The sequence below is a fragment of the Panthera uncia genome, chromosome D2 (genome assembly GCF_023721935.1).
Source record: "Panthera uncia isolate 11264 chromosome D2, Puncia_PCG_1.0, whole genome shotgun sequence".
Lineage (NCBI taxonomy): Eukaryota > Metazoa > Chordata > Mammalia > Carnivora > Felidae > Panthera > Panthera uncia.
Window position 1 is genome coordinate 51,286,088 of NC_064818.1, and position 22,164 is coordinate 51,308,251.

At 35.9% G+C, this 22,164-nt stretch overlaps 1 protein-coding gene across 9 annotated transcripts in view; it reads left to right on the forward strand.

Moving 5' to 3' along the window:
- EXOC6 (exocyst complex component 6) overlaps positions 1 to 22,164 on the forward strand; it is a 302,754-nt gene that overhangs the window by 194,993 nt on the left and 85,597 nt on the right. For 7 of the 9 annotated variants that reach the window (XM_049646393.1, XM_049646388.1, XM_049646391.1 and 4 more), the window contains 2 exons: positions 6,018 to 6,129; positions 6,695 to 6,829. In XM_049646393.1, coding sequence (XP_049502350.1) covers positions 6,018 to 6,129; positions 6,695 to 6,829 — 247 coding nt within the window. Of the gene's footprint in view, positions 1 to 6,017; positions 6,130 to 6,694; positions 6,830 to 11,330; positions 11,420 to 22,164 lie in introns of all 9 variants that reach the window. The other 2 variants (XR_007460940.1, XM_049646390.1) reach the window with 1 other exon arrangement.

Consider the following 22,164-nt stretch of genomic DNA (forward strand, 5'->3'; position numbering starts at 1 on the left):
AGAGTGGTGATGCTGGCTTTATAGTCTCCCTTTCTGAATTCCATTCTTAATTTGTATATTGGATAGCAGGAAATACCTTCAGTGTGAAATTCTTCTGAATTTTAAGTCATAAGAAAGGCATGAAGACAGTTCAGATATAATATTTATTTTCCAAGTTGAAACAGAACAATGACAGCTGTTTTTATTGTATTGTATTGTATTATATTGTATTGTACATGTCTCTTATTGTAAGCTACCATGATTTTGGATTTAAGGAGCACATAAATAAATGGAAGAAGAAATGTGTGCCCTGCCAGGGTAAAAGAGTTTTCTGATCTTAGGTCTTACACTGCTTCTTCCTTGTGAATAGAGATGGTTTAAAAGGTTTCTTAACTTTTGTTCCTGAATAACATCTGAGTTTGAGAGGGAAGGAAAAGAAAGGAAGATAAATACCTAATGCATGGCATCTGCTGTGCTATGTGTTTCTCACAAGCCAGTGATTGTCAAAGCTTAGTCCCCGGACCAGCAGCATTAGCATCACATGGGAAATTGTTAGAAATGCCACCTTAGACCTACTGAAGCAAAAACTTTGAGGGTGGGGCCCTGGGTTTTACCAAGTTGTCTGGGTAATTCTGATGCATTCTGAACTTTCAGAACCACTGCTTTAAGCTTCATAATACTCTACCACCTCTTATACAAGAGTCTCTAAAGGTATATTTTAAAGACATTAGCTTTTAACCTCAGTCATAAAACTCACTAAAGATACTGTGTTCCTTATACGGCACAACACAATACACACCATATAATCCAGCATTTGAAAACTGATGGATATATATGAATATTAACTGAAGATAAATAACAAATGATTATGATGGTAGTTTTCAATTGCGGTAGTTTTCAATTGCGGAACTCAAATGGTCTGAGAACCCCCAATAATTTATGCCTGTCTTGTTCTTTATTTAATACTTTAAATTTCTGATCTGGATAGAGGCAGTATAATGCAGTGGTTAAGAATATAAGCTTCAGACTTAGGCCTTAGTTTAATCTTGATGGCGACACTCACCAGTTGTAGTAAGATGTTGGACAAGTTTCCTCACCTCTAAAATGAGTGAAATAATTCATAGGGTGGTTGCAAGAATTAAATGAGGTAATACAGGTGTATAAAGCACTTGGTATACTGCCTGGCATATGATAGGCACATAGGTACTTCAGAGAGGATGGGATACTATAATATTAGAAGTGAGACTGGAACTTGGAGTGTTAATATTTTATTTTGTAAGCATCAGGGAATTGTTGAAGAATTCTTAAGTAAGGAATGACGTTACTAGAGTTATATTCTAGAAAGTTTACTCTGACCTTAATGTGGATAATACGTTAGAGGGGGATAAAAAAAAATAGTCATGTTGAACTGGTGAAGGCAGTGGTTCAAGAAGAGAGATGAAGAAAGACTGAAATAGGATCAGTGGCGATGAAGAGGGAGGAGCATAAGGAGCCTGATATTACCTGTGCTTGTGAATAATTAGATGAATAAGTTAAGGGAAGTTAATAATTTGATTACCTGTAGGTGAAGCTCTCAGTTTCTGGTTATAGTTAGTCATCTTTGGAAACAATGATGCATGTATTCATCTGTTCTTTCGAGGTAAACATATGCAAGTGAAAGGGAGAAACAAGAAGTATGTCTTTAAAACTCATCCTACAGGAGTGCCTGGGTGGCTCAGTCGGTTAAGTAGCTGACTTCAGCTCAGGTCATGATCTCGCAGTTTGTGGGTTCAAGCCCTGCATCAGGCTCTGTGCTGACAGCTCAGGGCCTGGAGCCTGCTTCGGTTTCTGTGTCTCCCTCTCTCTCTGCCCATTCCCTGCTTGTACTTGCACTCTGTCTCTCTCTCAGAAATAAACATTAAAAAAATATGTATATATATATATATTATATACGTGTATATTATATATAATATAAATATTACATATGTATATATAATATAAGTATTATATATGTATATATAATATATTAGATATAAATATTATATATGTATATCTAATATATATTAGATATAAATATCATATATGTATATCTAATATGTATATGAATATTATATATGTATATCTAATATATATTATGTATATATATGTATATCTAATATATATTATGTACATAAATATTATATATATATAAGCAAAAAAAAGTCATCCTACAACTTGGCTCAAATGTTCTATTTGAGACTTATTCTTTTAAAAAAATTTTTTTTAACGTTTATTTATTTTTGAGAGAAAGACAGAGTGCGAGCAGGGGAGGGGCAGAGAGAGAGAGGGAGACAGAATCTGAAACAGGCTTCAGGCTCTGAGCTGTCAGCACAGAGCCCCACGTGGGGCTCGAACTCATGAACCGTGAGATCATGACCTGAGCCAAAGTTAGACGCCCAACTGACTGAGCCACCCAGGCGCCCCTATTTGAGAATTATTCTTGAAGTTGTAGTCTTGAATCTATAATACTGGTTCCCCTCATCTTTTACTTTAAATGTAGAGTACTTTAACATTTTTTTAAATTGGTAGTGTATACAATTTGCATGGTCCTAACACATACTTTTTATTATCTAATCTAAATGCTGGTTATTGACTGTAGAAAGTAGAGAAATTTAGAATTAACTTTTGTTTTATTTATAGAGGAGAGACATTGGCTATCTAATTGTTATTTGATTCTTTATTGCATTTAGAACACCAAAGATAAAAGTCATTAGTTGTAATATATTATGTATAATTTTTCCTAAAGCCTCCCTCATGACTGACTAGAACTAGAATTGCCACCTCAGTTCTGACTTTTTCAGTATGTGAATGCCTAGCCTTCTAGAAAGTCAATGTTGTGGACTAATGCTACAGCAGAAAAGATTGTCAATTTTTCCCTCATCTTTTTAATTTTTTTTTTTTTTTTTACATTTATTTAGTTTTGAGAGAGAGAGAGAGAGAGAGAGAGAGAGAGACAGGGAGGGGCAGAGAGAGAAGGAGACACAGAATTCAAAACAGGCTCCAGGCTCTGAGCCAGCTGTCAGCATAGAGCCCGATGTGGGGCTCGAACCCATGAACCAGGAGATCATGACCCTAGCCGAAGTCAGACGCTTAAACGACTGAGGCACCCTAGCCAGACTCTATCTTTGATAAAATATTTGTTACTTTTGTTAGTTCAATATCTAGTCATTCTAATGAACTATGATCATAAGTTATTTATTCAACAAGACTTATCTTTGCACTTTTAAAAATTATGCTTTATTAAATACATCAGCTATTTTCATTTTGCTCATGAGAGAATCAACAGTTCAGAGACAGATGCAGCATAGTTACTTTAAAACTATGTAAATCTGAATTTAGATTATCGGCTTTCTGACATATTTTTATTTTAAAAATTTGTATCTGTGACCTGAAATTGAGCTATTAGAGTTCCTTTGTTTTTTTATTTATCATTAAAAAGTTATGGGAAAAATCACTTTCTGGATTTAAAGCTCTTTTGTTATGTTTAAATAGATTTTGGAGTTAGATTTTTAGAACCAGAAGATGCTTTAGAGCTTTGTAGTACAAATGTTTGGCTTTCTTTTTATATCTGAATAAAAGTAGGACTGGAGAATGAAATGACTTCATGAAGAGACTTCAAAGTCTCAACTATTTAGTTGCAGAGGAAACATCTGGACCTAATATGATCTTTAAGAAATTTCAGTTTGCAGAAGAGGTTAAGCTATAAAAAATTTTAGGAGATTTATTATAATTAAGATTTAATTACCATGAATTTTTTTTTAAAGGTAGTACAAAAGAGTACAGCTTATAGGCTCAAAGGACAAGGAGTTAAGAAAAAAAATGCTCAATTGGGATAAAAATGTAGTGGAGACACTACTGGTCACTGTCAGGTAAATCTTGTTGGTACAAATAGGACGTAGGTGCTGATAGGTTTTCTTTCTCTACTTTTACTTATGCAAGATAAAAGTATGCATTGACTCAGCGTTCAAGGAAGTTCAGGGAATTGAAACAAAGGGCATTATCTATCCTAAGTATTGCAGGATATTTCATCTGGGAAGTATGCTTTTCAGGGTATCTTTAAGCATAATTTGAGAGTGTTAGAAAAGAAACCAGAGGAGTGGGCGACCACCTCTTTTTATCAGGGTGAGTACATTGATTGTTCTAGGACACTGTTGGTAGATTAGAAAGTGTTTTCTGTTTGAGAGTTTTGATACCAAGAAACCCTGAAGCCCCACTGGGAGTATGTCTGGGAAGTCTTGATTTTAGTTGTAAAGAATCAGAGAAATATTCTTTTTAGGTCTCCCAGAATTAGGGTTAGCAGGTATTGAAAAGAGTGCCTGCATTAAAAACATTGGAGTAGTAGTGAGAAGCACGTATATTTTGTCAAATCTTGCTCTATTTGCAGTTAAAAAATAAACTAGTAAATGTGCTTCAGGAGTAATGTTTTAATAAAATAAAATAAAATGCTAAAATTTTAGTCTTATGTTTAATGCAGTGGTTATCAGCTGGGGTAATTTTGCCCTCCAGGGTACATTTGGCACTGTCTAGAGACATTTGGGGCTGTCACAACTAGGGAAAAGGGTGCTACTTGCATCTAGTAGGTAGAGGCCAGGGATGCTGCTTCAAAGCCCAGGACAGCCAAAGAATTATCTTGCCTAAAATGTTAATAGTGCTAAGACTGAGAAAACGTGGTGTAAAGACAGTTTAACTGTTCTGATAACAAAGCTATATATATCCATATATATGTGAAGAAGTCATTATTTACTTAAATTGAAGGCCTAGAAAATAAAAAGCTTGTTAGTGCTAGCCTAGGAGTTTTTAAGATGTTAAGGAATATTGTAGAGGTTTTTTTTCTTTATACCAAATTAAACTTAGTGTATGTAATTACGTTTATTTCTTTGAATCGTAAAAAAAAAATCTCAATGGAAATGGATAGCTTAATTATATTAAAGTTAAATCTAGTAATTACTTATATCTAGAAAGAGCTCACATCAATTTGCATTTTAAACATAATTTTACTGGTAGGGGCTCCTGGGTAGCTCAGTCAGTTGAGCGTCCAACTTCAGCTCAGGTTATGATCTCACAGTTTGTGAGCTCAAGCCCTGCATTGGGCTCATTGCTGTCAACGCAGCGCCTGCTTCACTTTGGATCCTCTATTCTCCTTCCTTTCTGCCCTCCCCCACTCGTGCTCTTTTTCTCAAAAATAAATAAAACATTAAAAAAATAATAATTTTAGCTGTATTGTATTTGAAGTGTTTTTGAAAGTGTCCCATAGTGGAGTCATGATTTAAGAATAATTTTATTTCCTTAGACTAAGTACCCCATGGTTTTACTGTGGTGGCTAACTGAATACATTTAAATTATGCCATAAATGGGGCACCTGGATCGCTCAGTTGGCTGAGCATCCGACTTCAGCTCAGGTATGATCTCATGGTTCATGAGTTCAAGCCCCGCGTTGGGCTCTGTGCTGACAATTCAGAGCCTGGAGCCTCCTTCGGATTCTTCGTCTCCCTCTCTCTCTGACCCTACCCCGCTTGTACTCTGTGTGTGTGTGTCTCTCTCCCTCAAAAATAAATAAAACATTTAAAAAAATAAATTATGCCATAAATGAACATTCTATTTTATTGAAAATGTCCCTTTAGGGGCGCCTGGGTGGCACAGTCGGTTAAGCGTCCGACTTCAGCCAGGTCACGATCTCGCGGTCCGTGAGTTCGAGCCCCGCGTCAGGCTCTGGGCTGATGGCTCGGAGCCTGGAGCCTGTTTCCGATTCTGTGTCTCCCTCTCTCTCTGACCTTCCCCCGTTCATGCTCTGTCTCTCTCTGTCCCAAAAATAAATAAAAAATGTTGAAAAAAAAAAATTAAAAAAAAAATGTCCCTTTTGTGACAGAATTTAATTTTGGGATTTAATAAATATGAGTAACTTATTTAAAGATACAAAAGAATGAGGTGGAGGAAATTATTTTAGTAAACTGCGTTAAATTATTTAGGAAGCTAACCATACCTTTGTGAAAAGCTAAATAATAATCAGTCTTTATTTTTAGCTCAACAGAAATAGATGATATGCTTAGAAAATCTACAAATTTGCTGCTGACCAGAACTTTGAGTAGCTGTTTACTGAACCTTATTAGAAAACCTCATATAGGTTTGACAGAGGTAAGTTAAAAAAAAAATACTAATAGCTAAATGTTTCGTTATATGCAAAAAGTTTTATGAAGTATTGCTAAACATCATCCTGTAAAACTGGCTTTCTATTTTAAATTTATTAGTAGAAGTAGATTTGTTTTGTCAGTGTAAATTCAAACCATGTGAGGGGAAAAGGTATACATGGAGAATATGGTAGATGGTTGATGATGTTAGAAAATACATGTAGATTTATGATTGCCAGACTTTACATGAAAAGTGAAAATACTCATTTTTTACTTGGTAAATGTATAAAATTTGGAAAAGTACTTTAAGAGTTATTTTAAATCAATTGGCAGACTCTTGATTATTTTTTTTTAAGTGATAGCATTCATAGTATTTGCAGCAGGCTTTTGAAATCAGATAATCCCTTGTATCCTATAAAGCTATAATTGTACAAAAATGGCACAATTGCTGGAAGTAACAATCCATTTTAAAAAACCAAATGAAAAAAAAATAGTAAAAATAAAAATAAAAAACCAAATGATTTTGTGTACATGTAACCTGCATCTCACCAGACATATTTTGTATTTTCCAGCTGGTGCAGATCATCATCAACACAACACACCTGGAACAAGCTTGCAGGTACCTGGAGGACTTTATAACTAACATCACAAACATTTCTCAAGAGACTGTTCATACCACAAGACTTTATGGACTTTCTACTTTTAAGGTATGTAAAACCCCGACCAAAAAGTTTTTATTTCCATCACTCTAAGCAAACTTTTAAAAATCAAAGACAATTTTTATTATGTACTTGATTCCATTATATTCCAAACAATTGAAAATTAGAGATATTCACTGTCAACAAAAAGTACATAAATGTCAGTTCCCTTTTGGCATTTTAAACATCTTCACTAAATTGGAGAAAAATATATTGATTTCCTAAAGCTGTATTACATTTTGTTCATGTTTTGAAGACTTTTACAGTATTGCTGAATCAGCCTAACTGGATTTCCATTAATACCTCACAGTTCCATAATTAATTTTGTATGTAATGTATATACATGTGTGTTTGGAAATTAAAAATGTGGGATGAATTAGGTAAGTGTTAAATTGGCTTCACACTCTTTGTTGGCTCTGATATGAAGAAAAATAAATATTTTATTTACAAACCTTGTTACATGTTACTGAATTCCTACATTTTTCTGAATGGAAAGATTTCTGTTTGTATAATACTGTAGGATGTCCCAAAAGATTAATTAATGGTTTTTTTTTTAATTTTTTTATGTTTATTTATTTTTGATAGAGAGAGATGGAGCAATAGCGGGGGAGGGGCAGAGAGAGAGACACACACACACAGAATCTGAAACAGGCTCCAGGCTCTGAGCTGTCAGCACAGAGCCTGACGTGGGGCTCGAACTCACAAACCGTGAGATCATGACCTGAGCCGAAGCCGGACGCTCAACTGACTGAGCCACCCAGATGCCCCTAATTAATGGTTTTTTTAAGCAGAATGGAAGATTAAATAATTTCATTAATTTGTTTTATAAACTATTTTATAATTTTATTGATTTGGGGTCATATACATGAGATACTGGCATAGTCTAGTAATATAAACTTTTTCATTGAATAGTTTATTAAACTAATACAAACTATTTCCTGGTCTCTTATCTTTGTTTATTTATTGTTTTAATTTTTTCATGTTTATTTCTTAGAGAGAGACAGCATGTGAGTGGGGGAAGGGCAGAGAGACAGAGAGAGAGACACACACACAGAATCTGAAGCAGGCTCCAGGCTCTGGACTGTCAGCACAGACACCCTGACACATGAACTGTGAGATCGTGACCTGAGCAGAAGTTGGACATTTAACTGACTGAGGCATCCAGGCGACCCTGATCTCTTTATTTATTTATTATTATTTTTAAAAATATTTATTTATTTTTGAAAGATAGTGCTAGCAGGAGAGGGGGGGTGGGGGAAACACAGAATCCAAGCAGGCTTCAGGCTCTGAGCTGTCAGCACAGAGCCCCATGTGGGACTCAAACTCACGAACTGTGAGATCATGACCTGAGCTAAAGTCAGACACTTAACCAACTGAGCCACCCAGGCACCCCTCTTCTCTTTAAAATAGGCTGGCTGGGACACCTGGGTGGCTCAGTCTGTTGAGCTGCCGACTTCGGCTCAGGTCATGATCTCACAGCTCATGAGTTCCAGCACCCTGTCAGGCTCTGGAGCCTGCTTTGAATTCTGTGCCTCCCTCTCTCTCTGCCCCAACCCACTCGCATTCTATCTGTCTCTCTCAAAAATAAATAAACATTAAAAAAAATTAAGAAAAAATAGGCTGGCTAGTTTAACCTCATAGCCCTTTCTAAGTTTCTTATTAAAGAGTTCTTATGTTTTGACTCTTGCTGTATTTTAAATTATCCATATATGCTAACTAACTTGGATGTAAATTTAAAAAAATTAAATCAAAAAAATAAATTACCCAGCTTGTCTCCTAAAATTATAGTACAGTCATTTACATTAAAAAAATTCAGTATTCTTGTATTTAGAAATAACTAATGTTAACTGTAACCACACTTTGAAAATGTGAAGTCTAGAAATGACTCGTCACTCCTAAAATTATCTGGCTGGTCCCCAAATCTTATGTTTTTCTGGTGATTTTGAGCTCATATAGTCATCCTGATACATAAGGCACAAATGCAGATGATGTCTGAGTGAGTAGATAAAATTAGTTACTAAAACTGAACAGAAACTGGACAAAACAGGCATTCATTTATGCAGATAGTATAGTACAGTAATTAAGGGCATATACTCTGGAGTTAGACAGTTGTGTGACTTTGGGCATATTCTTTAATGTTTCCTGGGGTTTTTTTTTTTTCTGTAAAATTTGAGTAGTAAGGTGTTACCTACCTCATACAATTATTATGAAGTTTAAAGGGGATATTTAGCACGGTGCCATTCGTTGTACATCATCTGTGCTCTGAGTACTCTATTAGGTGCTGAGAATATAAAAATGTATCCCTGCCTTCGATAAGCTCATAAGAGAAAAAACTATAAAAAGACACTTGACAATATGGTGTGATAAGTACCATAGTATGGGAAGAAAGTCCACAAGTTTTTGTGCATTTTTCTAATCCAGAGACAAATTCTTTTCTTTTATATTAGATTTTACACAATCTTTCTTCTTTTTCATTTTTGCTCTCTGTCCTTATGTCCATGTGTTACTCATACACTGTCAAGAGATTTACTAAGGACTGGAATTGTAAGCATCTTAACTGTTAACATTAAATTTAACAGGCTGACTCTGTACTTTCATTAAAACGTGAACTGCCTTGACATCTGGTATAACTAGGGATCTTCAAGCAAATTTTCTTGTCAGTTATAAGTCAAATAACTAAAGATACTGGAACATGATGCTTTTGGATTAAGGGATCTTGGAACTGTACTTTCAAAATCTGCCTGTTGGGAGGAAGTGTTTAGAAATGTTAGTTCTGGTTCATCATTTCAGTGGTCCCTTAAGTTACAGGTATTTAGTTGAAACTACAACTCCTTGGATACTCCTTGGATTTTCTTGGAAATCAGGAAATCAATTGCAGCTCCACAAATGTAGAGCATCCTTGTTTTTTTGTTGTTTGTTTTTTATTTTCACATGGAACTCAGGAAACCTTTTCTGTTTTATGGTATGAGAATAAGAGCTGTTGTCATTTCTACCTTTTGCCTGTTTCAAGAGGACTCTGACTTAAACTCTGATATGAGGAAGCAATTCAATAGTGAAAATTATTAAATCAATAATCAAGTGAATTATTCGGTGAGATAGGGGAAATTTCCATTCCTAGGGAATAGTCAGTCTGTTGCCTCTTTCACAGAGCTGATTAAAGTGTACAGTCTTGATTACAGACATTAGCATGAATTGCTTAGTTAACCTCTTAGCCTAATTCTTTTCAGTCCAGTGACCCTAGCAAATATATTCCTATTTAGTTGCCTAATGATTATGGAAATAAGCACCTAAGAACTCTTTTACCCACATCCCATGTTTCCCCTCCAAAAAGTACAGATGCACACACAAAGTGTTTGATTTTTACCATATTTCCTTACTTTATGAAATATTACATAAACTTTCTTGTTAGCATGCCTTTCATTTTGCTAAATCTGTGAGTGATACAAAAGAGGTTAAGTAAGTAGTTCCTGCCCTCAAGCAGTACCTCAGCTGTTTGAAATTAACCTGGACCCACACTGAGAGCTACTTTAAGACTTCTGCCTGAAAAGATTTGCATCAGAATGGAGGGGGAAAATGGGAATACCATTACCTTTTTAATCTGTATAGTAGAGAAATGGCCTTGTTCTTTTTCTCTGGCATCAGAGCTCTTTAACTTTTGCTCTAGGGAGTTTTTCCATCCTGCCACTCTAAAGAGGCCTGGCGGTGATGTCAACTGTAAATGCCTGGAAGGAGTATGCTTCTGATTCTTTATCTAATTTGCCTTTTTAAAACCTGTGGTTGACTGTAGCAGAGTATTTTTAGAATTATGGTTAAAGTGACAGTGGTAAATTGTTTTTGATTAAAAAAACAACAATTTTTCTCCAACAATTTGATTGGAGAAAGACAGATAGGAAAATACAGAGAACCACAGTTTAACGGAGCAGAAACTTCCCTAGGAACCAGTATTGGGTTAGGAAACCTGAACTGTAATTGACAAATTGCTGGAGGTTCAATGTGGACAAGTCACGGAGTTAAAACTCCAGGGGGACCCAATCATAGTGGGGCTCACACTTTTGTGAGTTGTACCTCCTGGAGCTCTACCAAGTTCTCCCACTGAGGACCGAAGAATAATCTTCTTGTGCTTTCAGCAGGGGGAGGAAAAAGGATCCATTTTGAAATAGACCAGACCATTCTGTTCCTTAAGTATTCTATTCTTCTTCAGACCTAACCTCAAAAGAAACTATGTACCAGTGCCTGAACTATTGGGGTTTTATCAGAGCCTAACCAAATTGGGGGAAGGGAAATACACAACTCCAGCCTGCTCTAGCCATCCTGTCCCACCTAAGGGGTAGAAATGAGAAGCACTTGCAAAGTTTACAGCTAAGGGGCAAAGCTTACTTAAAGACTGCGACCCAGTCAACTACACTTAAAAATTTTTTAAAAGCAAACCTGTCACCTTTATCATAACTATAGAACACTTCCTCTCCCCTCACACCTTACAACCATATTACTTAAGTCCTATTTATTACAGTTCCTTTCACCCAGTACATCATGTCCAGCTATCAAGAAAAAGTGCGCATGGAAGACTAAAAGGCAAAAAGCACAGTTTGAAGAGCTAGAGTAAGTATTGGAACCAGTTTCAGATATGTCAGGATATTGGAATTATCAGATGAATAATCTATTTAAAAACTAGGATTAATATGCTAAGGGCTTTAATGGATAACATAGACAATATAAAAGAACAGATGGATAATGTAAGCAGAGAGCTGGAAAATTTAAGAAACAAAAAGAAATATTAGAGATCAAAAGCAACATAACAGAAATGAAAAATGCCTTTGATGCACTCATTAGTAGACACAGCTGAGGAAAGAATCTCTGAGCTTGGGAATATGTCACTAGAAACTTGTAAAACAGGAAGTCACAGAGAAAGAAATACTGAAAAAAATTAAACAGAATATTCAAGAATTGTGGGATGACTACAGAAGCTCTAACATAAACACAATGGGAATATTAGAAGAAGAAAAAGAGAGAAAGGGATAGAAGCAATACTTGATGCAGTATTGCCTGAGGATTTCCCCAAACTAATGTCAGACACTAAACCATGGATCCAGAAAGCTTAGAGAACATCAAGCAGGATAAATACCAATATTACACTTAGGCATATCATATTCAAACTGCACAAAATTAAACATAAAGAATCTTGAAAGAAGCCAGAGGGAAAAACACCTTACCTAGAGTTAACAAAAATAAGAATTACTTCTGACTTCTCATTGTAAATCATGCAAGCGAGAAGAGAATGGAATGAAATATTTATAAAGTATTGAAAAACACCCACCAGCCTAAAATTTTATATCCTGTGAAATTATCCTTCCAAAGTGAAGGAGAAAGTCTTTTTCAAACAAACAAAAATTGAGGACATTTGTTGCCAGTAGACTTGCCTTGCAAGAAATGTTAAAATGACTTCTTCAGAGATAAAGAAAATGATCTAGGTCAGAGACTCAGACCTACATAAAGAAAGGAAAAGCATCAGAGAAAGTGTAAATGAAGGTAAAATAAAAAATTTTATTTTTCTTATTCTTAATTGCATAGATAAGAGTTTGTTCAGAATGATAACAACAGTGTATTCAATTATGTATGCTTATATGTTTATATGTAAGAGAAATGAATGCCGGTAATGGTACAAGAGGAAGAATAGTGTTATTTGAAAGTGGACTTGGAATAATTATAAATGTATATTGGAAACTCTAGGGCAACTACTAAAAAGTTTTAAAAAAACATAACTGATAAGAAAGGAAAGAAAATGGAATCATGCAAATACTATCACAAAAGGCAGAAAAAGAGTGGAACACAAAAGTAGGAACAAAGAACAAGTACAACAAATATGGCAAATACTAATCCAACTGTATCAATAATCACTTTAAACATCAATAGACTAAAAATATTAATTGAAAGAGATCATCAGAATAGATCGATAAAACAAGACCTACTATATGTTATTTACAAAACCCACTTTAAATATAAAGATACATATAGATTAAATGGATGGAGAAAGACCATGTTAACACTAATCAAAAAAGTGGGTGGTTATATTAATACAGAGCAGACTTCAGAACAAAGAAAGTTATCAGGAATAAAGAGAGGCATTACATCACAATAAAAGGTGTCAATTCTCCATAAGACATAAGAATCAATAGTATACATATGCCTGGGAACAGAGGGTCAAAATATGTCAAGCAAAAACTGATAGAACATCAAGGAGAAATGAATGAGTATGCGGCCACTGTTATAGTTGGAGACTTCAGCATCCCTCCATCAGAAATGGACAGATCCAGCAAACAAAATCAGTAAGGACATAGTTGAACTCCATGACACCATCAGTCACATGGATATAATCGACATCTATAGACTACTTCATTGAACAACAGCAGAATATACATTCTTCTCAAGCTCACGAGACATTCACAAGACAACCATATTCTAGGCCATAAAACACACCTTAACAAATTTGAAAGAATAGAAATCATACAGTGTCTGCTCTTAGACCACAGTGGAATTAAATAAGAAACAATAACAGAAAGCTAAGATGGAAAATCCCCAAATATTTGGAGATTAAACAACACACTTCTAAATAACATGTGAGTCAAGGAAGAAAGGGAGAGTCAAGGATTATTAACAACTCTGTGTCCACAGCTTTCATAACCTAGATGAAATGAACCAATTTCTTGAAAGACACAATCTGCTAAAACTCACACAAGAAGAAATAGACAATCTGAATAGGTCTGTATTTATGAAAGAAATTGAATCAATGATTAATAACCTTCCAAAACAGGAAGAGTGCCAGGCCCAGATGGGTTTACTGATGAATTCTACCAAACATTTAAGGAAAAAATTATACCAGTTCTCTATAATCTCTTTCACATAGGAGCAGAGGGAATACTTCAAATTCGTTCTGTGAGGCCAGCATTACCCTAATACCAAAACCAGACAAAGACATTACAAGAAAAAGAAACTGCAGACTACTAACTCATGTGAGCATAGGTGCAAAAGTCCTCAACACAATATCATCACATTGAATCCAACAATTTATAAAAGGAATTCTATATCATGACCAAGTGGGATTTATCCCATATGTGCAAAGCTAGTTCAGCATTTAAAACCAGTTAATATATGAATAAATCACAGGGATAAAAATACAGCATAGGGAATATAGCCAGTGGTATTGTAGTAGCATTGTATGGTGACAGATGGTAGCCATACTCTGGTGAACATAGCATAATATATAAGCTTGTCAAATCACTGTTATACCCCTGAAATTAATGTAACATTGTTTGTCAACTACAATAAAAAGTTGTTTAAAACCAGCTGATATAATCCATCACATCAGCAAGCTAAAGAAAACAAATTATCATATCAATAGATGCAGAAAAAGTATTTGACAAAATTCAACACCCATTCATGAGAAAAACTTTCAATAAACTAGGAATAGAAAAGAACTTCTCTTAACTTGATAAAGAATACAAAATCCTACAGCTAACATTATACTTAATGGTGAGAAATTTGAAGCTTTCCCACTAAGGAACAAGGCAAGGATGTTCCCTCTCACCATTCCTTTTCAACATCATTTGGGAGTCCTACTTAGTTCAGTAGGACAAGAAAAGGAAGAGCATGTTTTTCTGGAGCACCTGGGAGGCTCAGTCAGTTAAGCATCCGACTGGCTCAGGTCATGATCTCATGGTTGACCGCTCATGCTGTCAGCACAGAGCCCACTTTGGATCTTCTGTCCTCCTCCCTCCTGCCCCTTCCCTACTAGCATGTGCTCTCCCTCTCAAAAAAAAAAAAAAAAAAAAAAAGATTTCTGACCTATATGCAGGCCATTTTTGGTGCCCAGAACACTTACAATAGTAACATCAAAGATCACATAACAAATAGAATAGTAATGAGAGTTTTGAATATTGGGAGAATTATCATCATGTGACAGAATGAGCAAATGCTGTTGGAAAAATGGTGTGGTTAGACTTAGCTTGATGCAGGGTTGTCACAAACCTTCAATTTGTAAAAATTGCAGTATTTGCGAAGTGCAATAAAATGAAGTATGCATATATCACCCTTTTCTGCATATCGCTGGAAGTGAAATGGCCGAATAAGGAATTAGGATTTTCTAGGACAGACTACTTTGATGAGGAATAAGAAATGAAAGATTTTGTCCTGTCTAAGCTAAGAGTTCAGATAATAAGGCTTTTATTGTATCCCCAAACACGTTCTTATGAACAAAGTGATAATTGCTTGGAAGTTTTTTCTAAACTTATACATAGTTTTGGCCTGGCAGGCTATATTAAATGATGTTTACTGAGCAAAAATATATTTCTCTTGTACTGTGCTAGCTGCTGAATTGGGTTGGTTCTTAACCACTAGAATTTGTTAATTTAAAAGGGGAAATAACTACAAAAAATAATTACAGTGTATATATAATAAGTAGATAAATTTGGTCCTGTAGACATATTTGATTTGGTTTTATAGAGTTGTGAATTTGAATACCTTTAGATGAGATTCCTGCTTTATAATCATCCTGCCTGCCACAGTCACCTTGCCTGACATTTTCATTCATGTTACCTGCCTGGATCTTGAAGACATTTGCAATCAGAAGAGATGAGGGAAGGCAGGAACTGGTATAAACCCATTCACAGAGGGGCCCCTGGGTGGCTCAGTTGGTTAAGTGTCCGACTTCGACTCAGGTCACCATCTTGCGGTTTGTGGGATCAAGCCTCACATCAGGCTCTGCACTGGCTCCGTGGAGCCTGCTTAGGATTCTGTCTCTTCTCTCTCTGCCCCTCCCCTGCACCTGCTTTCTCTCTCTCTCTCTCTAAGTAAATAAACTTAAAAAGGAAAACCATTCACAGAAACTAGAAAGCTCAAGATCAGAAAGTTCAAAGATACTGAACTTAAAATACAGTGACTCAGAAGAATGAATGTAAAATTATATTTATTCGTTTTATGTTAATAAGCATGCATAGTTTATTTAAAACTTGGCTTTGGTTTCATTGTGTTTTGAATGTTTATTCTGGGGGAAAATATAATTTATTCTAGAAGCAGTCAGGATCAGTTTCCTTAAATTTCTGTTTTCAGCTTCTTTATCCCTCATCTGGTTCATAGCTTTCTGTGCAAAGGCTAATGTAAGCTTCAGCTTACATATCTAACTCTGGTTACTCTAAGAAATTCTTTGGATTTGCTCCATGGAAATTGTTTTGGCATAATTAACTATAACTCCTACAGTAACCTGTACTTCTAAGGGAATATACAGTATATTGTTTGTGACTTGCTGACTTTAGAACTATGAGATTATGAATCCCTGGTTAATTCTTTATGTTGACTGTGTTCTTTTATGAAGACAAATTTTTAGAGATTTCCAGAACTTTATGAAAACTTGAGGTCTTCTAATTAATGTAAGTTTTCCTTGGCTTTTTATATTTGACTTCTTAGTCAGTTATGGAGCAGATCTGAAGCTTTTTTTAACCCAGAGTGTTATTTATCAAGTGGAGGTGTATGATTTGCATGAGTATAAGGTACAATATATACCCTAAAATCAACAACTTTTGTTTTTTAATCATAGTAATATAGTATAATGAAAAAAATCTGGTGAAAAGTAGCCATTTCACTAAATTAATTTGAAGTATATAAGCAAGCAATCATTTTTTGTTTTTCGATTGATTTTAGGTGCCAAATATGAAAATAAAAAAAATTTTCCCTGATTATCACACTGACATCCAAACTATCTAAATAGGGGCGCCTGGGTGGCTCAGTTGGTTAAGCAGGCGACTTTAGTTCAGGTCATGATCTCACGGTTTGTGGGTTTGAGCCCTGCATGGGGTTCTGTGCTGACAGCTCAGAGCCTGGAGCCTGCTTCAGATTCTGTGTCTCCTGCTCTCTGTGCCCCTCCCCTGCTCATGCTCTGTCTTACCTCTCTCTCTCAAAAATAAATGATGAACATTAAAAATTTTTTTTAAATAAAATACCCAAATAAAAAAATCATAATTTCTTAAATTGGCTTTTCTTTCTGCCTATCTAATTTTTTACAGTGGTAGTACCATTTGCTTCCTTTCCTGGAAAACCTGTAGTTATCTTAGATTTATTTCTTTTTTACTATCCCAATCACAGCCCTTCCCTGTCATAACTAATTAGTAGGGTTCCATGTTTAGTTGTATCTGTTTTTCCCCTCTGCAGTGGCAGTAGTGAAAGTGGCTAATGAATTGGATGGTATATGCTACTAATATTTCTAGATCAAGATCATAGATTATTGGAGCATCATCATCTTGAACTAGAGCAGGAAGACATTAGCCAGCGAGCATAGCGCTTTCATTTTGACAGTTCCAACTATAGCTCTGGCTTAAATTTTTTTAAGGCTCAGAAAAATGCCAAGAAAGGTTTCCCTTGTTCCGAATGAGTAATATTAAGTGTAACTTTTTTTTTTTTTAGAATGTTGAATAAAATGTTTTAAATAAGATACTTGTATTAGTCAGGCTGTTAACAGAAAATTGACAAGAACTGACAGAAAAACCAACTCAAGCTGCCTTAAATGATGAAGAGAAATTATTAGCTAAATGTGACTGGAAATCCCAGAATAGGGAAGATTTCATGTGAAGCTGAAGCCTGCTGCTCAGCAGATGCCACCAGGAACCCAGTTGGTGTGTCCTTCTTTCAGCTCCGCTTTATGCAGTTTTGGCCTCATTGTCCGACTACATGTGGTGCCTCAGCAGCTGTAGGCTCTCTCCTTCTAGTAACAAAATGGCTGCTCAGTCACAGTTCCAATCCTTAGATCCTCATGCTCTATCATCTAAAGGAAGAGTGAGTGGTTCCCTCTATGAGGTGCTATGTAACACCTTTTGGGTAAGAGGGTGATAATTGCTAATTCATCTAAATTCATCAGGATTCATACTTGAAGCTAGATATAGGTTCAGTCCGATCTAGACCAGATAGAGCTGTGAAAGGGGGCAGAGTGATTTTCCAAAATATGTTTGGAGATTGTTCCAAAGAAGGGGGAGTGGATGATAGTAAATCATAGATGTTTCCTAAAATGTTTAGCTATTACTACTTAATTTTTATGTAAAACACACATGCTCATGTTCCAAGAGGACTTGGCTGGAGTTTGTGCATGTGTTGATTTTAAAAAGTTCCTTAGGTAGTTCTGTTGCACACCTGTGGTTGAGAACCACTGATCGTATGATATCATTTAATTCTTATATATTGAAATGAAAAATAGTTCTCAAATTGTGTGGGACTTTTGCCTCCAGAGGGCACTGTTTCTTTAACAAGCAGAAGAATTAATTGTTTTGTTTATAAGCTAAGTCTTTTTGTTAATGTTTATTTATTTATTTTTGACAGAGAAAGAGTGTGCATGCGTGCGGGGGAGGGACAGAGAGCAAGGGAGAGAGAATCCCAAGCAGTCCTGCCGCTGTCAGTGCAGAGCCCCACATGGGGCTGGAACTCACCAACAATGAAATCATGACCTGAGCTAAAACCAACAAGAGTCGGATGCTTAACAGACTGAGCCACCCAGGGGCCCCTAAATTTTTTTTTTTTAAGTTTATTTATTTTTGAGAGAGAGAGAGAGAGAGAGAGAGAGTGTTTGTGAGCAGGGGAGAGGCTGAGACAGAGAAAATCCCCAACAGTCTTTGTGCTGTGAGTGCAGAGCCTGACACCGGGCTTAACCTAAACCGAAATCAAAAGTGAGATGTTCAGTTGACTGAACCACCCAGGTGCCCCTAAGTTAAATCTTTAAAAATTTAATTTAGGAGTTAGTTGATATGTTCCTGTCTTTCTGGTGGAGTCTTAAGGATTGAGAATATTTTGGTTTCAGCTGTAGTAGAACTTAACCAGGAGGTCCAAACTAATTTTCTTAATAGTCTCTAAATTAAAATTAGAAATCTTTTTTAGAAATATCTTATCAAATAATTTAGTGTATTCTTGTGTATATTCTTGTGTATAAGTACAGGAAGAAATGCAGTGAAAACTTTGTTTCTTTGCTTGCTCTTCATTCTTTGAAAATAAAATGTAGTGAGTCAGTTCATGCGGTTCATGTATGTATGTTTTCTGATGACTATATTTGCCTGGATTATAAGGAGAATCCTTAGCTCTTAGCAAGGTTCTTTCAGGTGTTGAATTTAAAACATGTTCCTGCCTAGGACTACTGTCTGAAACTTTTCTTTCACACAGCACAGCCACCTACTGCCTTAGATTTCTTTGTTTGCTGTTATAAACTGTGGAAAGTACTAATAAACTTTTAAAAATATACATTTTTTTAAATGCCCCAAATTACATTTATTATGTTGAGAAAAGTTATCTTGGCTTGGATAGTTTATGAGAAAAGTAGTACCTTTTCTTGGTATCATCTCAGAAAAATAGATTACATTTGACCCTTCAACAGTGTTGGGAGTTAGGGATGCTGACTCCTCCCCCCGACCCCCTGCAGTTAAAAATCCATGTATAACTTCTTTATTTAAGTAAGCTCTACACCCAAGGTGGGGTTTGGACTCATGACCCCAGGATCAACAGTTGCATGCTCTACTGACTGAGGCAGTCCAGTCAGGCACTCCAAAAATCGATGTAACTTTTGACTTTCCCCAAACTTTACTAACAGCCTACTGTTAACAGAAAGCTTTAATGATAACAGTCAACTAACACATACTTTGTATATGTATTATATACTGTATCTTTACAATAAAGTAAGGGAAGAGAAAATGATAAAATCATAAGGAAGAGAAAATACATTTACAGTACTGTATGAGTATTTATTGAAAAAATTTCGTATATAAGTGGACCCATGCAGTTTAAACTCATGTGGTTCAATGATCAGCTGTAACTAGCAGAACTCCAGATAATAACAACAAAAAGTAATAAATACATTTGTGGTTTATTTATTTTTCTTAGTTCCTTTTCAGAAAATTAGTGGGCTTCGAATCACTTTATCCAGAAAGCATATACTTGTAATAAATTAATTTCATTATAATGTGGATGGTTTCATCATTTTTATAATTTTTCTTTCTTCACATAAATACTGTGTTTGTTTTCCTCGTGACTTCAAGATTTCTAGATATTTGGTTCCTCTCTCCATCTCAACTTTTGGTTAATGTTTTAATTGTCCCAAATTGCTTTAAAAAATCCAGGAAAATGTGAAATAATATTCTTTTAATAAAATCCTGTATAGTAAAAAGGGTAATTAAGAAGTATATCATTGGGGTACCTGGCTGGCTTTGTTGGAAGAACATGCAACTCTTGATCTTGGGGTCATGCATTTGAGTCCCACGTTGGGTGTAGAGATTATGTAAATAAATAAATACTCAATAAATAAATAAACTTTTTAAAAGTATACCATTGATTTTTTTTAATTAAAAAAAATTTTTAATGTTTATTTTGAAAGAGAGAGAGTATAAGCAGGGGAGGGCCAGAGAGACAGGAGGAGAGAATCCCAAGCAGGATCCACACTTTCAGAACAGAGCTCCATGTGGGGCTCAAACTCATGAACTGTGAGATCATGACCTGAGCTGAAATCAAGAGTCCAACGCTTAACCGACTGAGCTACTCAGGCACCTCAGTATATCATTGATTTTAAATATAAATTTTCTAAATGTTTATTTATTTTTGAGAGAGGGCATAAGGAGGGGAGGGGCAGAGAGAGAGGGAGACGCAGAATCTGAAGCAAGCTCCAGGCTCTGTGCTGAACCCCGACATGGGACTTGAACTCACAAGCCATGAGATTATGACCTAAGCCAAAGTCAGATACTTAACCAACTGAGCCACCCATGTGCCCCTAGTATATCATTGATTTTAAATCCCAGTCTTGATTTTGGCTCAGGTCATGATCTCGCAGTTCTCTTGTTCGAGCTCTCCCACCCCCCATCAGATTCTGCCCAGACAGTGCTGAGCCACCTTGGGATTTTCTCTCTCTCTGCCTCTCCAGTCCCTCCTCCTGTCTCTCTCAAAATAAATAAATAAGCTTAATTTTTAAAAATACTAAAAAAATTAGGTTGAAATTAGAATTTTAAAGGAACAGCTATTTAAAAATGTGTAAAGTTTCACCAAGTACTTTAGCTCTGCGAGTTTGGGGGAGAGGAGTCTCTTGATACTGGTTTTTAGAATTTTGTCAGCTCTTTCTCTTTCTGCCTATGTTGGAGACATCCCAGAAAAGCAAGAAAAATCACATAGAGCTATTTGAGTACGTATAGTAGAGGTTAGGAGCAATCAGACTTCAAATTGTCTTTGCTTTGGGATATAAGGGAAATGGGTATTATGGGATAATTAATACAGTTTTGAGTTTTAGGCCCCCCTTATGTGGATGCCTTCTAGAATAGTGGTCTCACTTCAGCTCTATAATGATTGATATTCATCTGCTTAGATTCAGTAAAGGTAGTGAGACATGAAATAGAGGGGGCTGATTTTGAACACTGAGGCAAAATGCAAAGTGGTAAATAAACATTTACATTGCTTCGAGACATTGACATTTAAATGATATCAATAAAACGTGTTGTGGCATAGCTTTGTGGGCTGTAGGCATTTGCTATCTTGGATATCTCCTCCTAATGCTGTTAGGTTAAAGAGATGTATATTATTGCTGTGGCTAATGCAATTAATTAATGCATATTAATGTGAGTGGGGAGAGAAGAAAAATCTTTCTTGGAATTCCCGTTCCAGTCCTACTGTGAAAACAGGCACACCGATGGAAAGACGTCTACTAGTAGTTGGGTTTTATCAGCCCAATGTGGCAGTGAGTAGTGAGTGGTTAGACGTTGTGAAAATTGGAAAGGGAGGCAAAAAAGCATTTTAGAATATGAAAACGGCACATTTTGGTTGTTCATGTTTACCATTTTGTACACTGTTCTGAAAATTTCTTAAGGCGCACAAACTAAAATACTTAGTGAGGGTTTCTGATAATATATTTTAAAGTTGCAGCTCAAATGACATACTATCTCCGTCAAGCTTTTTATCAAATAAGTAGTAGCTATTTCCTCAGGATACTTTGCTAAACCTATAATATAGCATTAGTCATGTTTTGTTACACAGTTCCCCCCCCTACCCCCGCTTATCCTCAGGGGTATGTCCAATCCATCCCCAGTGGATTCCTGAAACCTCGGATAGTACTAAACCCTATTTATATTGTTTTCTCCAATACATACCTAGCTCTGATAAAGTTTAACTTATAAATCAGGCACAGTAAAAAATTAACGATACCGGGGCGCCTGGGTGGCGCAGTCGGTTAAGCGTCCGACTTCAGCCAGGTCACGATCTCGCGGTCCGTGAGTTCGAGCCCCGCGTCAGGCTCTGGGCTGATGGCTCAGAGCCTGGAGCCTGTTTCCGATTCTGTGTCTCCCTCTCTC